This window comes from Mobula hypostoma, chromosome 8, assembly GCF_963921235.1.
Source record: "Mobula hypostoma chromosome 8, sMobHyp1.1, whole genome shotgun sequence".
NCBI lineage: Eukaryota > Metazoa > Chordata > Chondrichthyes > Myliobatiformes > Myliobatidae > Mobula > Mobula hypostoma.
The window spans coordinates 68,883,921-68,899,285 of record NC_086104.1 but is presented as its reverse complement, the minus strand read 5'-3'; the positions used below and the strand labels follow the sequence as shown (position 1 = coordinate 68,899,285).

General features: G+C 39.8%; 1 protein-coding gene across 5 annotated transcripts in view; it reads right to left on the bottom strand.

Moving 5' to 3' along the window:
- Window positions 1-15,365, bottom strand: part of ehbp1 (EH domain binding protein 1) — a 433,955-nt gene that overhangs the window by 148,137 nt on the left and 270,453 nt on the right. For all 5 annotated transcript variants that reach the window (XM_063056084.1, XM_063056086.1, XM_063056088.1 and 2 more), the window contains one exon: window positions 14,165-14,308. In XM_063056084.1, coding sequence (XP_062912154.1) covers window positions 14,165-14,308 — 144 coding nt within the window. The remainder of the gene's footprint in view (window positions 1-14,164; window positions 14,309-15,365) is intronic.

The following is a 15,365-nucleotide window of genomic DNA, read 5'->3' as shown; positions in this document are numbered from 1 at the left end:
TGGAATAGAAGGTGTTGCTCCTCCAATCCGAGAGTGATCTCATCATGGCAGTAGAAAAGGCAATGAACTAACATGTTGGAATGAGAATGGAAAGAAGAATTAAAATGTGTGGCCACTGGACAAGGCAGCCTTTTGTGATGAATGGAGCAAAGGTGCTTGATGAAGTATTCCCCCTATCTATGTTGAGTCTAACTAATGTAGAGGAGACTGCACTGCAAGCACTGGATATAGTAGAAGACATCAGTAGACTCACCACTGAAGTGTCACTTCACCTGGAAGGCCACCAGATCTAACTGCTCTATGCTGCAGCTGAACACACTTCCCACAGGAAACCCCTGATCTTCCACATCCTGTAGCAGTACCATACTACTGCCTTAGTGTACATATATTTATTTACCAGTACCTTCCAGAAATAGAGAAAAAAGCACAACTCTCACCTCAACAGCAGCTCTTTGACCTCTCAGCCTTTCTCAAAATGGTCATTCCCACTATGTGCCTCATTTTTAATATGCATTACATGCTGCTTGCTGCCAATCACACAGGTATTGGTCACCTGCTATTTACATGATTGCTGCCTTATTATGGCTCAGTGTTAAGCAACTCAATTTTAAAATTCTAGGCCTAATTTTCAAATGCTTCTATGGTTTCATTTCCCTCTATCACTGTAATTCCTCAAGATCTAAAATCCTTCAAACTGTCTGCTCTCATCTAAGTCTGGCCTCTTGCTCATCTTCAAATTTAATTATTACACCTCTGGAAGCTGTGCCTTCAGCTACCGAAACACTAAGCTCAAAAATTCTCACTAGCTCTATACATTTCTTTCCTCATTTAGCTGTTCTTTTAATTTTTATAATTAGCTCTTTGGCCAATTTATATCAATTCTTCTGAAATTCCTTAGGGTATTTCTAACTCATTAAAGACACTATATAAATAATGATTATCGTTGTCAGATCCAAGTGATCAGTGAGGAAAGAATTAACAGTAAAGACACAAAGTTTGCATTATGGAGGTGATTTTAGGAGACACTGGGGTCACAAATGATGGAATCAGTGTTTGGCTGGAAAATGTGGCACTAAAAGACTGTGGAAACTATATTAGCCAAAAGATGAAAAGGGGTGCAAAATGAATACTTTGCTAGTAAGACCCATCCATTTGACAATCTGATTTTAAGTTTTTTCAACACACACAAAATGCTGGATCTGTGAAATGTCTTGGCCTCAAACTTCGACTGTTCATTCCACTCCACAGATGCTACCTCACTTGCTGAGTATCTCCAGCATTTTGTGTATGTTGCTTGGAAATAGGTAGTTAGACCCGATTCTCCCTTCATGAGGGCAAAGAAGGAAGAATAATCAGAAACCAGGTAAAGCTCCACAAAACATCGTGGGCAAAAAGTTTTAGGAAGGGAAGATCGCCTCCATCTTTCAGTGGTTGCAGACTGTATCTGGTCCTTTGTGTCTGGAAAACCTGTGCTGCAGCATTCTCCAAATCCAGTGCCTACTGAAAGTATTAACCCCCTTGGAAGTTTTCATCTTTTATTGTTTTACAACATTGAATCACAGTGAACTTAATTTGGCTTTTTTGACACTGATCAACAGAAAAGACTCTTTCATGTCAAAATGAAAACAAATTTCTACAAATTGGTTGAAATTTATTACAATTATTAAACACAAAATAATTGATTGCATAATTACTCACCCCCTTCAAGTCAGTATTTAGTAGATGCACCTTTGGCAGCAATTACAGCCTTGAGTCTGTGTGGATAGGTCTGTATCAGCTTTGCGCATCTGGACGAGGCAATTTTCCCCATTCTTCTGTAGAAAACTGTTCAAGCTCTGTCAGACTGCATGGGGAATTCAAAATGCAGAGATGCAAAGGGACTTGGGAGTCCTTGTGCAAGATACCCTAAGTGTTAACCTCCAGATTGAGTCGGTTGTGAAGAAGGCGAATGCAATGTTGGCATTCATTTCTAGAGGTACAGAATATAAGAGCAGGGATGTGATGTTGAGGCTCTCGTGAGACCACACTTGGAGTATTGTGTGCAGTTTTGCGCTCCTTATTTTAGAAAGGATATACTGACATTGGAGAGGCTTCAGAGAAGATTCACAAGAATGATTTCAGGAATGAAAGGGTTACTGTACGAGAAACGTCTGGCAGCTCTTGGGCTGTATTCCCTTGAGTTCAGGAGAATGAGGGGGAATCTCATAGAAACATTCCAAATGTTAAAAAGCCTGAACAGATTAGATATGGCAAAGTTATTTCCCATGGTAGGGGATTCTAGGACACAAGGGCACGACTTCAGGATTGAAGGAGGCCCTTTTAGAACTGAGATGCAGAGAAGTTATGTTAGTCAGAGGGTGGTAAATCTGTGGAATTTGTTGCCACGAGTAGCTGTGGAAGCCAAGTCATTGGGTGTATTTAAGGCAGAAATAGATAGGTTCTTGATCAGCCAGGGTATCAAAGGGTATAGGGTGAAAGCAGGGGAGTGGGGATGACCGGAAGAATTGGATCAGCCCATGATTGAATGGCTGAGCAGACCGGATGGGCCAAATGTCTTACTTCTGCTCCTATATCTTATGGTCTTATGGGATCAAAGTCATTCTTATGTAGCTTTGGTTTTATACTTGGGGGTCATTGTCTTACTGGAAATCAAATTTTCTCCCAAGTCGCAGTTCTCTTGCAGACTGCACCAGGTTTTCCTCCAGGATTTCTCTGCATTTTGCTGGATTAATTTCATCCTCTACCTTCACAAGCCTTCCAGGGCCTGTTGCAGTGAAACATCCCCACAGCACAATGCGGCCAAGGTATGCTTCACTGTAGGGATGGTGTGTTTTTGATGATGTGCGGTGTTTGTCAAATGGACAAAAAGCTCGATTTTGGTGTTATCAGACTGTAGTACCAACTGACTTCAGAGTCTCCCACATGCTTTCTGGCAAACTCTCGCCAAGATGTCATGAGAGTTTTTTTCAACAGTGTGTTTCTCTTGGCCGCTCTCCCATAAAGCTGCAGCTGGTGAAGCACCCGGACAACAGTTGTTGTATGCACAGTCTCTCCCATCTTGGCCACTGAAGCTTGTAATCCTCCAGAGTTGTCATACGACTCTTGGTGGCCTCCCTCAGTAGTCCCCTTCTCGTACGGTCACTCAGTTTTTGAGAACAGCCTGCTCTAGGCAGATTTACAGCTGTGCCATATTCTTTCCAGTTCTTAATGATTGACTTTACTGTACTCCAAGGTATATTCAGTGACTTGGAAATTTTCTTGTATGCACCTCCTGACTTGTGCTTTCAATAATTTTTTAGCAGAGTTGCTTGGAATGTTCTTTTGTCTTCATGGTGTAGTTTTTGCCAGGATACTGACTCACCTGTAGTTCAACCTTCTTCTTTTTCTTTTTAGTTTTATGGCGGTTGACAACCAGTTTTCAGTGCATTACCGCCACCTGCTAGACTTCTTGTGTTCCAACCAAATATGTCCCGGATTTCTTTACTTTAGACAATCTAGTTCAGCCTGCAGTTCTCTATTAGCATCACTCTGTAATTGCAATTCCTTGTGACTGCTTAATGTGCTCATTAGATAATGCCGCAAACTGCTATTCTTCCCTAATTTTGTCACGTTTTCGTGTAGTTGCATTACCTCGATTACGTTGATTTCATCTATATCACTTGTAAGACTAAAATCGTCTTGTTAAAGAATAGTAATTATCGCACATTATACTTTTAAAATTGCTGTTTTTCCAAGTCTATCTGCTTTTTTTCAGGTTTTCCTTTTCTTGGATCGTAGCCTGCAGTTGTTTACTGAGACCTCGGAGTTCTTCTTCATTTGTTTCCATGTTTTCATTTTATAATCTGAATGTAGATAATTCACTTTGCAACAAATTTCTTTTCCTTTTGTATCCCTGTAATAATTTCCTCCATTTTCCAATCTCTTCCCAACTCACCGTTGTTCTTGTCAGGTACTTCTATTTGTCGTTGGAGTTCTGCACATTTAACCCTGGGCTTCAACCATAAAATCCGAAGATTTTCCTTAAGTTCTGAAACATCTCTTATATTCTTGACCATTTGCAATAAATATACTGCCATTAAGATTCCATCTCCCCTGCCTGTGAACTGTTGGATCTTCCATTCAGCGTTTCTTTGACCTCTTCCCACCTAATCCCTTTAATACCAACATACATCAAAGTTGCTGGTGAACGCAGCAGGCCAAGCAGCATCTATAGGAAGAGACGCAGACTGGGAGACCGCTTTGCTGAACATCTACGCTCTGTCCGCCAGAGAAAGCAGGATCTCCCAGTGGCCACACATTTTAATTCCACATCCCATTCCCATTCTGACATGTCTATCCACGGCCTCCTCTACTGTAAAGATGAAGCCACACTCAGGTTGGAGGAACAACACCTTATATTCCGTCTGGGTAGCCTCCAACCTGATGGCATGAACATTGACTTCTCTAACTTCCGCTAAGGCCCCACCTCCCCCTCGTACCCCATCTGTTACTCATTTTTATGCACACATTCTTTCTCTCACTCTCCTTTTTCTCCCTCTGTCCCTCTGAATATACCTCTTGCCCATCCTCTGGGTCAACCCCCCCCCCTTGTCTTTCTTCCCAGACCTCCTGTCCCATGATCCTCTCGTATCCCCTTTTGCCTATCACCTGTCCAGCTCTCGGCTCTATCCCTCCCCCTCCTGTCTTCTCCTATCATTTTGCATCTCCCCCTCCCCCTCCAGCTTTCAAATCCCTTACTCACTCTTCCTTCAGTTAGTCCTGACGAAGGGTCTCGGCCTGAAACGTCGACTGCGCCTCTTCCTATAGATGCTGCTTGGCCTGCTGCGTTCACCAGCAACTTTGATGTATGTTGCTTGAATTTCCAGCATCTGCAGAATTCCTGTTGTTTCCCTTTAATACCAAGATACTTTTCTGCAGACTTGACGATAATTTTAATTTTCTCAGTTCTTTTGCTTGTTTGCACTGCACTGAACAATTAATTGCATCCACCATAAAAAGCACGAAATCCTTTCTACTCATTAATAGTGTATCCTTATTTTTCATATTACAGTTCTCACAATTCACCAGTTTATTATTCCCTATATTTGTTTGCTTGACAGCCTTTTCACCAAATTCTTTCACTGCCTCTGCATAGATGATTCCTTGAGTTATATTTACATATCGTATCTCAGCCGCCTTCTTGCTACACATGTACCCTCGATAAGCTGTGCTGTGTTCCCTCACCACAATTGCAGCATTTCAGCCTAGCTCCCGCTTCACATTTCCCATATTCATGTTCTCCAGTGCATCTCCCACATCTTTGTTTTCCTCTGCAGACCGCCGCAATGTGCCTGAATTTCTGACATTTATAGCATCTTAAAGGTGGTGGTATATATATATTCTAACCGCATAACACACATACCCTAAGTAAATGTTAGTCGGCAATCTCTCTTCATCAAAGTTAATCATTACCGATAAACTATCACACTTTTTCCCGTTTCTTGTAACTTTCAAACGTTTGGCCTCAATAATTTTTGCTCCTTTTATGTTCTGTTTAATCTTATCCATAGTAATTTTTGTTGGTATTCCCGAAATAACTCCTCTAGTCCATTTTCTATCGTTGGGTATTGAGCATTGTACTTCTTTGTCGTCTATTTTACACAATCTTATCACTTTGCCTTGCTGAGCACTATCCCGACAAATCACTAATAGTGATCCATTTCGTAAAATCTTTGCTCCTTTAATCTCGCCTATAATTTTGTTGAGCATCTTCGTCAAACGAATTGGGTTCCAATCACCAAAAGATGCCCTGTCTTCACTTAGTTTTATAATTGCTTTAATCTCACCTTCTTTCCATTGTTTTGCTGTCCTGTTTTGATCATCCTCTGACTCCTCAGAGTTTGATATCCCGTACCCCTGCTTTCTTTTCTTCTTCTTTCCATTCTGTTCCTCTTTCCCGCCGACCTCCATCTCTAGTTCACTTCCACTCTTGCCAAAAACTTCCTTCAACAGCTTGGCTCTTTGATGTTCTTTCTCTCCACCATTTTCCAGTCACAACTCGATTCCTCTCTCAGCCTATCTTCCCACTCACAACCAGCAGTTGAACCTTCCAGTTACAGGTGTATTTTTACTACAATCAACTGAAACACTTGACTGCACACAGGTGGTCTCCATTTAACTAATTATATGACTTAAAACCAATTGGCTGCACCAGTGATGATTTGGCATGTCATATTAGAGGGGTCATATTAAATGCTTATGCAATCAATTATTTTGTGTTTTATATTTGTAATTAATATAGATTGCTTTGCAGAGATCTGTTTTCACTTTGACACAAAAGAATCTTTTTCTGTTGATCAATGTCAAAAAGCCAAATTAAATCCACTGTGATTCAAAGATATAAAACAATAAAACATGAAAACTTCCAAGCGGGGTGAATACTTTATATAGGCAGTGACTAGTGGGGTACCGCAAGGCTCAGTGCTGGGACCGGAGCTGTTTACAATAGACATTAATGATTTAGAGGAAGGGATTAAAAGTAACATTAGCAAATTTGCAGAAGACACAAAGCTGGGTGACAGTGTGAAATGCGAGGAGGATGTTATGAGAATACAGGGTGACTTGGACAGATTGGGTGAGATGCAGATTAATGTGGATAAATGTGAGATTTGGCAAGAACAGGAAGGCAGATTACTATCTGAATGGTGTCAAGTTAGGAAGAGGGGAAGTACAACGAGATCTGGGTGTCCTTGTTCATCAGTCACTGAAAGTAAGCATACAGGTACAGCAGGCAGTGAAGAAAGCTTAATGGCATGTTGGCCTTCATAACAAGGGGAGTTGAGTATAGGAGCAAAGAGGTCCTTCTGCAGTTGTACAAGGCCTTGGTGAGACCCCACCTGGAGTATTGTGTGCAGTTTTGGTCTCCAAATTTGAGGAGGGACATCCTTGCTACGGAGGGAGTGCAACATAGGTTCACTGGGTTAATTTCAGCAATGGCAGGAATGACATTGGAGCGACTGGGCTTGTATACACTGGAATTTAGAAGGATGAGAGAGGATCTGACTGAAACATGTAAGATTATTAAGGGATTGGACACGCTAGAGGCAGGAAACATTCCCGATGTTGGGGGAGTCCAGAACCAGAGACCACAGTTTAAGAATAAGGGGTAGGCCATTTAGAACGGAGTTGAGGAAAAACTTTATCACACAGAAGGTTGTGGATCTGTGGAATGCTCTGCCTCAGAAGGCAGTGGAGGCCATTTCTCTGGATTCTTTCAAGAAAACGTTAGATAGAGCTCTTAAAGATAGCGGAGTCAAGGGATATGGGGAGAAGGCAGAAACGGGGTACTGATTGTGGATGATCAGCCATGATCACAGTGAATGGCGGTGCTGGCTTGAAGGGCCGAATGGCCTACTCCTGCACTTATTGTCTATTGTATTTAGTTTCATGTTAACTTTTGATTATCAGAGTTTGAAAGCAAAGAGATAGAAAACAGATGTTAGAATCATGAGTACTCTGGTGATGATCAGATGATATTTTATGGAACAGCAGACAACAGCATTAAGTATCTTGAGAACACTGATGTCCAAGTTGCACCTGCCATCTGATGTCATCCAGCTTCCTAAGTAGCAAAAGTTCTGTACTTGTTTTATGTCTTCCCCATTTATTCTCAGCCTGCATATAGGATTCTCCTTCTTTTTGGATATCACTATACATTGTCTTTTTGCAATTGATAGATAGACCCATTTTTGCTCTTTCTTCATCAATTAAGTTTTGTAGTTCTTCCTCCTCCGTACTTGCAATTAACACAGTGTCATCTTCATATCTGAAATTATTGATGTTTTCACCATCAACTTTGATTCCCAAGACGTCTCTTATCTTTTGTAATATGGTTTCACTGTACACATTAAATAAATCAGGGGAGAAAACAGACCCTTGTCTAACGCCTCTCTTGATTTTCGTAAACTGACTCACTTCTTCATCTATTCTTACAGCGGCAGTTTGTTCCCAGTACAGATTTCTGATTAGACGGAGGTCTTTTGAATCTAGATCTAGAGTTTTCTGTAATATTTCAAATAACTTATTGTGCTTCACTTTATCAAATGCTTTTGTGTAGTCGATAAAACAAACAAACAAATCTTTTTGCACTTGAATAGCTCGTTCTGAAAGTATCCTTAACATCAATATTGCGTTTCTTGTACCTTTGTCTTTCACAAAACCACATTGTTTGCCTATTTCAGCTTGTATCTTACTTTCAGCTCTTGTCATCAAAATTCTAAGAAGTATCTTGGTGATATGACTCATTAAACTTATGGTCCTATGTAATTTACATTCTATTGCTCCAGCTTTCTTAGGAAGAGTGATAAATACTGATTTTTTTCATCTCTTCTGGTATTATTCCAGTCTCATAAACTTCATTGATTAAATCAGTAAGTTTTACAATACCATAATCTTCAAGGGCGATAATTTGTTCTATTACTAATTCATCAGGACCTGCTGCCTTTCCTATCTTCATCTTATTTATTGCATTATGAACTTTAGATTTTAAAATACTTGGACCTTCAATGTTTTTTAATTTCTGGTTTTTCGCCTCGATCGTCTTCAAACAATTCAGTCCATCTGTTCATAATCTCATCTTTTTCGATGAAAATGGTACCATCCTTACTTTCAAACATCCACCTGAAGAACAGAGGAGCTTTTTACCAGTGATATTCTGGATTTGTTGATGTAACCTTTTTGGATCAGTAACAGGGATTCTTTCTATTTGCTCACATTCCTGGTTTAACCATTCTTCTTTGGCTTTTTGACATAAACTTTTACCTTTTTTATCCACTGACTTATATTCTGTAAGATTTGCTTTCTTCCGTCTCCTTCCTTCCATTAGATTTTTGATTTCATCTGTCGTCCATTTATTCTTTGTGCTTTTTTCTTTTTTTAGGAATCGCTGACTTTGCTGATTCTACCAAGGCATCCTTTGGAGAGTTAAACTTCATTTCTACATGATTGCTATCATCTTCAACAGATTCTATTTCTAGATGTTAAAATCTATTCCTTACTTCAATTGTAAATTTTTGTCTTAAGTTTTCTTCTTTAATTAATTGCAAGTAGTCAAGGGATTGTTCAGGTTTTTGTTTCCTTAGTTTTTTAAGTTTTACTTTTACATGACATACTGCTGGGTTATGGTCACTACTACAGTCTGCACCTGAATATGTTTTGCATTGAGTCACTGAGTTTCTAAATCTTTGGTTTATAGTAATAAAGTCAATTTGACTTCCAGTGTTATCACCTGTACTTTTCCAGGTCCACAAGTGTCTTGGATGGTTTTAAAGTAGGTATTCATAATGACCTGATTATTCATCTTGCACCATTCTACCCATTTCTCACCTCTTTCATTTCTTTCCCCAAGTCCAAATTTTCCTATGGTATTTCCTAAAGGTACGTCTTTGGAATGTGGGAGGAAACTGGAGTACCCAGGGAAAACCCACGCATTCCACAGGGAGAACGCACAGAACAGCATCGGAATTGAACTCTGGAACCTCGCGAGCTAACCGCCAGCTACACTACTGTTTTCTCCTTATAAATAAAATGCTCAGAATTTCAGGATTACAAGTGGCTAGAATGTCCATGCTCTCATTACAAAGTCACTCAGAAAGGCTCCTGGCACCCTCTTTGGAGCTTCAGCATCAGGTGAACGTGAAACTAAATATTTCTTCAAGCAGCATTTCAAATTGAACAACAGCAGAATTGCACCAATTAATTTTCTGATGGGAAAAGTGTGAACTGTATGAGCACAGGAAACCAAAATGTAGTATGGACAGTATATTTTCAGTGTCAACCTAAAGTTTGTTGACTTATTGCACAAACATTCCTGCTAAGCACTTCATCTTGTAAACCTAGATGGTATCTTGCATTAAACCAACATTTTCCTCTGGATTACATTTCTGGAGGATCTTTAGCACCTGAAAGCACTGCTGAAGTGCTTATCATGTACAATGGATAAGCAATCAAAGTTCACAGGCAATCAAAATAAGTTTGATTTTCTTAAGCAAATTTTACAAATTGTAAGCATTAGTTTGAAACAAAGGATTTTGTTAAAAAAAACCATTGTCTGTTTCTGTAGCATGAAACAAACTGAAACTAGTGATATTCTTCTGTTTCTATGAAGAAACGCACTGCTAGTATAACGCACATCAACATGGTTCCAAGTAAGATCTATACACGAGTTAAATTTTCAGAATTGTCATGATTTCAAAAACACTTAGCAGCATTTTTACAATCCCTCTCTCTGACCTTTATTCCAAATGACAAAGAAACTCCTGACAAGTTTAAGTGTATGCAAGAAAACCCCCAAAAAACCTCTGTTTAGAGAATACTGAATAGCATATTAAAATGAAACTCAGGTTAGTCAAACACAATGTTAGTACTCTCCAAAGAGTTGGTGCAAATCATGGCACATTTAATTAAACCATCTACCCCAATTCAATATACCACATCTGAGAGATGTGGTGACAATACAATAATAATGATAAAATGCAAATTTCTTACTGTTATGATTCATATTTATACTTGTCTCATACTTAAAAACAACAAAAATATCTCTACTGAGATCTTGGGCGACAGAGACTTTGAGTCAGATTATCTCCCATGTTTTATATTAAATTGCGATTGTTAAGTTCAATTATAAGACTAATCATTGTTATGATTCTGACACTCCCAGGGACACCTTTAAATACCAACACACTTCCCAGAGTAAATTATGACTGCTTATGAAGCAAGGATGGTTGGGGCCCGAAGAGATTTTTGCATCATCATTTTGCTCAGATGAGGTACATGAGAGAGGAAGAGTATCAAAGCTTTAACTTTTTCTTAAGTAGGACAGCATACACAAGCTAGGTAATAATAAGCCAGTGAGCCTTATGACAGTGGTGTGGAAGTTACTTCAGAAAATTCTAAAAGATTAGCTACTTATGTAAAGGCAGGATCTGATCAGGGATAGTTAACACTACTTTGTCCAGGGGAAATCCTGCTTCATTAATTTGATTGCACTTTTTGAGAAGATAAATAAGAAGATTGATGAAAGCAGGGCAGTAGACACAGTCTCCATGGACTTCAGTAAAGCATTTGACAGGGACCTACCATGAAGGCTGGCCCATAAGATTAAAGCAATGGGATCCAAGGCAAGCTAGTTAAATGAATCCAAAATTGGCTCGGGTGAGTTAGATGTCAGCTGGTAAAATTTAATTCTGATGAGTGTTTTGGGAAATCAACTAGAAGTGACACATGAGAAAATGCTGATGAACGGAGTTCAGTCCACTGTTCCCTGAAAGTGGCTACAAGAGAAGATGGGATAATGTTAAAGGCATATACCTTCCAGAAAGGTCACGATTCAAGATTCAATTTATTAGCAAGGGTTGTATAAGTGAAATAACCTTGAGATTTGCTTGCTCATATGTAGTCATAAAGGAAGAAACCCTAAAGAACCCAATTACAGAAAAAGAAGAAGAATACAAGTAAAAATCACAGATCAACACTCAATGCTCAATGCTCGGGGACTGCTGTTGCAAAAGGCTCCGGGCCAAGACCATGTCACCCAGCGACTCATTCCAGGCCCAGGTTTCGTAGCATGGCCCGAAGCCGCTCTCAAGCTCCTCAAATCAGCTCGGCACCCAAAGTGATCCAACCTCACACTCAGACCAGTTGTACTAGCACCAAATCTCATCTGTCCGGGCCCCAACTTCTCCTCTTAGCACCTAGAATGATCCAACCTCGCACCTAGGACATCAGAACTCCACCTGCAATGATTCCGCAACACACCATTTCAGCTCATCCCCTGAACTCGTCTTGCCATTGCTAGCCCTCTCACAGCTTGCGGCAATAATTTAGCACAATTTACCTCAGGAAAGGTATTTCTGGTGATGTTTTTAGATGGATTTCTTAGCTTCTTGACTACTAGAAAGCTGTCACACATGTTCGATAGTGGCATCTTAACCAGAAGTTCACCAGAAAGGGCCAATAAACACATTGAAGTAATAGTTACCCTGCTCATGGACTGTTTGCCCCACTCCCATCAAGGAGGAGACTAAGTAGCATCCACACCACATCCACAAGTCTTAAAAACAGTTACTTTTCCCAAGCAATAAGGATGATCCACTCACTAACCCACCTCTCCACATCCACCACTATGTTATTATTTCCCCTCAGAGTAACCTGATATACATATACTTCAGTGCTGGGCATCAATTTATGGGCAAAAGTTAATCTACGTACACAAGTTATCGTATGTACTTATACTCATTGCGCTTTTAAAAAATTATTGTGTTATTGTGTTTTTTCTTCTGCTGCATTGGATCCAGAGTAAAATTATTTCATTCTATTTTACACTTGTGTACTGGAAAAGATATTAAACAATCTTGAATCTCTTAAGTTGAGGCATAGAATACAAAACTGGTTATTTTATGTTGCAACTTTATAAAATACTGTTTAGACCACACTAAGTATTGTGTGCCTAACTATAGGAATTACTTGTTTTTATCTGGAAAGAGTTCAGATTAGGTTCACCAGAATATTGTTTGGATTGCAGGACATTAGTTATGGTGAGAGATTGGACTGACTGGGCTATCAGATACTATCACTATGTTTAAGATACATTTAGACAGGTACTTGAATGGGAAAGTCATAGAAGGATACAGATCTAATTTCAGGCAAAAGGGATGAGTGTAGGTGGGTGAAAGGCCTATACTGACATGGCAGTCAAAGGGAACCAAACTCTATGATTACATGATAACTCAAATATTTACAAAAGAAAACAATTAATCGACTTAATAAGTACTTTTCAGGAACCAATATGTCTTTTACCTCAGCGGTCCCCAACCGCCAGGCCGCGGACCGGTACCAGGCCGCAGAGCATGCACTACCGGGCCGCGAGGAAACGATATGATTTGGTGATATGAGTCAGCTGCACCTTTCCTCATTCCCTGTCACGCCCACTATTGAGCCATTACGCGCACGTCGTCCATGTCAGTGGGGGAAGGAGATCAACTCCTCGAGTTTGCAAATGACGACGGGCTGAAAAGTATGTTTGACATAACATCTCTGTCGGCATTCTGGATCAAAGTCAAGGCTAAATATCCTGAGATAGTCAGGAAAGCACTGAAAACGTTGCTTCCATTTCCAACATATCTCTGCGATGAATGTAACAAAAACTAAATTGCGGAATAGACTGGACATAAGGAACCCCGTTCGAGTATCGCTGTCTCCCATCACCCCTCGATGGGACCGTCTTGTTGCAGGAAAGCAAGCCCAGGGCTCCCACTGATTCAGTGATATTGGTGCGTTGCAATGATTTTATAAGTTCATACGGGGAAAATATGCGCTGTGTTTAATATCCAAACGTTACTTAAAATGTTATGATGCCATTGACTTATATAACCATATAACAATTATAGCACGGAAACAGGCCATCTCTGCCCTTCTAGTCCGTGCCGAACGCTACTCTCACCTCGTCCCACCGACCTGCACTCAGCCCATAACCCTCCATTCCTTTCCTGTCCATATACCTATCCAATTTTTCGTTAAATGATAATATCGAACCTGCTTCTGACACTTCTACTGGAAGTTCGTTCAACACTTAGCTCCCCTGTCCTCCCCTGATAATTAACTTGTCGCTATATTCATGCAAGGAAAATGCGCTGTGTGTTTAATATTAAATTCGTTAGATTAAGCCTTTTAGAAATGAAATTGAGTGAACGAAATTAGCTACATCACCGATATTCCGGTCGTGATTAACACCCCCCCCGCCCCGAACAGAATCGCCAAACACGATTTGTGGAAAAATAATCGGCAGGTGCACGCATGCGCACTGGTGCCCGCGCAAGGCTTCATGGTCATTGTAGTCTTTCTCTGGGTAAACCAGTCTGCACTGCAAAAAAGGTTGGGGACCCCTGTTTTACCTGACTTTATTCAGGATTTTACAAAGCTAAAGAAATCACATATTCGGGTAACAATAGGTTATATAGTGTATATGCTGTCCCTTAGCATTATCTACCTTAACATATACCTTAACCCCACACAAATCTATAATAATACAAAGTATAATTACTTGATATAAAGCTTGTCAATTCAAGATGAGATGTCTTACTGTAACTAATGCCATAGAGAATCAGTAACTGCAGCTTAGGGACATTACCTCACTCAAATGCTTGTTTTGAGATGGTGTGATTGGTTGGAAGGCCAGTTGTTTATTTCCTGCTTTTAAAGCTGCATCCCTCCTGGCTTGCTCCAGAAGAAGTCTTGCTCGCTCTTTAAGTTCTTCTTGCCTTGTTGCTATCCTCTATATAAAAGAAATCAAATGTTTGGTCATTCACACATCCATGAACAAGAAATACTCTTTTATCTCTGGTGACAAGATTATAAGTAAAACTTTATGCTATAATAAATAGCAAAGAATACTAAAATGTATCATGTATCTTGGGATAATTCATTCAATATCATCTTACGATCATTAAAAAAATTCAGGGCATTTTTTTTTTATTTATTTAAGGGAACTACCGAAATCACTCTTTTTAGTATTTTGTAGTTCAGCTGTCATAAAATACATTAGAGCCAATTAGAAATTATCCTTTCACAACCATACCACCAGGCAGAAGGTACTGTAGCATTAGGATGTTAGGTTGAGAAAAAGCTTCTTCTCCCAGGCCGTGAGACTACTGATCTCCCTGTTTCCCCCGAGCTCTCACCACATATGAAGCGCCAGTAGAGTTTTATTTTTTAACTTGTGACTTAAATGCACTACGTGCCAAATGTCAATCTTCTGGAATATATGTCATTATTTGCTAATTTATCTGTGGTGATCTTACTTTATGTGTGCTGTATGAGTTATTTGTACTGTGTTGTGCACCTTAGTCCGGAGCAACATCATTTCATTTGGTGGTATACATGCATACAGGTGAATGACAATAAATGTGAACTTGAATTTGAATTTTTACAGATTTCAAAAGAATATTGAACAATGCAGCACAGTATAGGCCCTTTGACCCAAGTTGTTGTGTCAACCTCTTAACCTACCTCAAGATTCTTTCTTACTTTCCATATAACCCTCCTTTTTTTTCTTTCTAAGAGTCCCTTAAATGTCCCTAATGTATTTGCCTCTACTAGCACCCTAGCAACACATTCTATGCACTTACCACTCTCTATCTCTGGCATCTGCGCTATACTTTCCTCCAACCACCTTAAAAGTATGTCCTCTTGTATCAGTCATTGCCACCCTGGGGAAAAAAAGCACTGGCTATACTCTCTATCTTTGCCTCTAATCACCTTAAAGGGAAAAGCCCTAAGCTCAGTCAATCTTAACTCATAAGACATGTTCTGCAATCCAGACAGCAACCTGA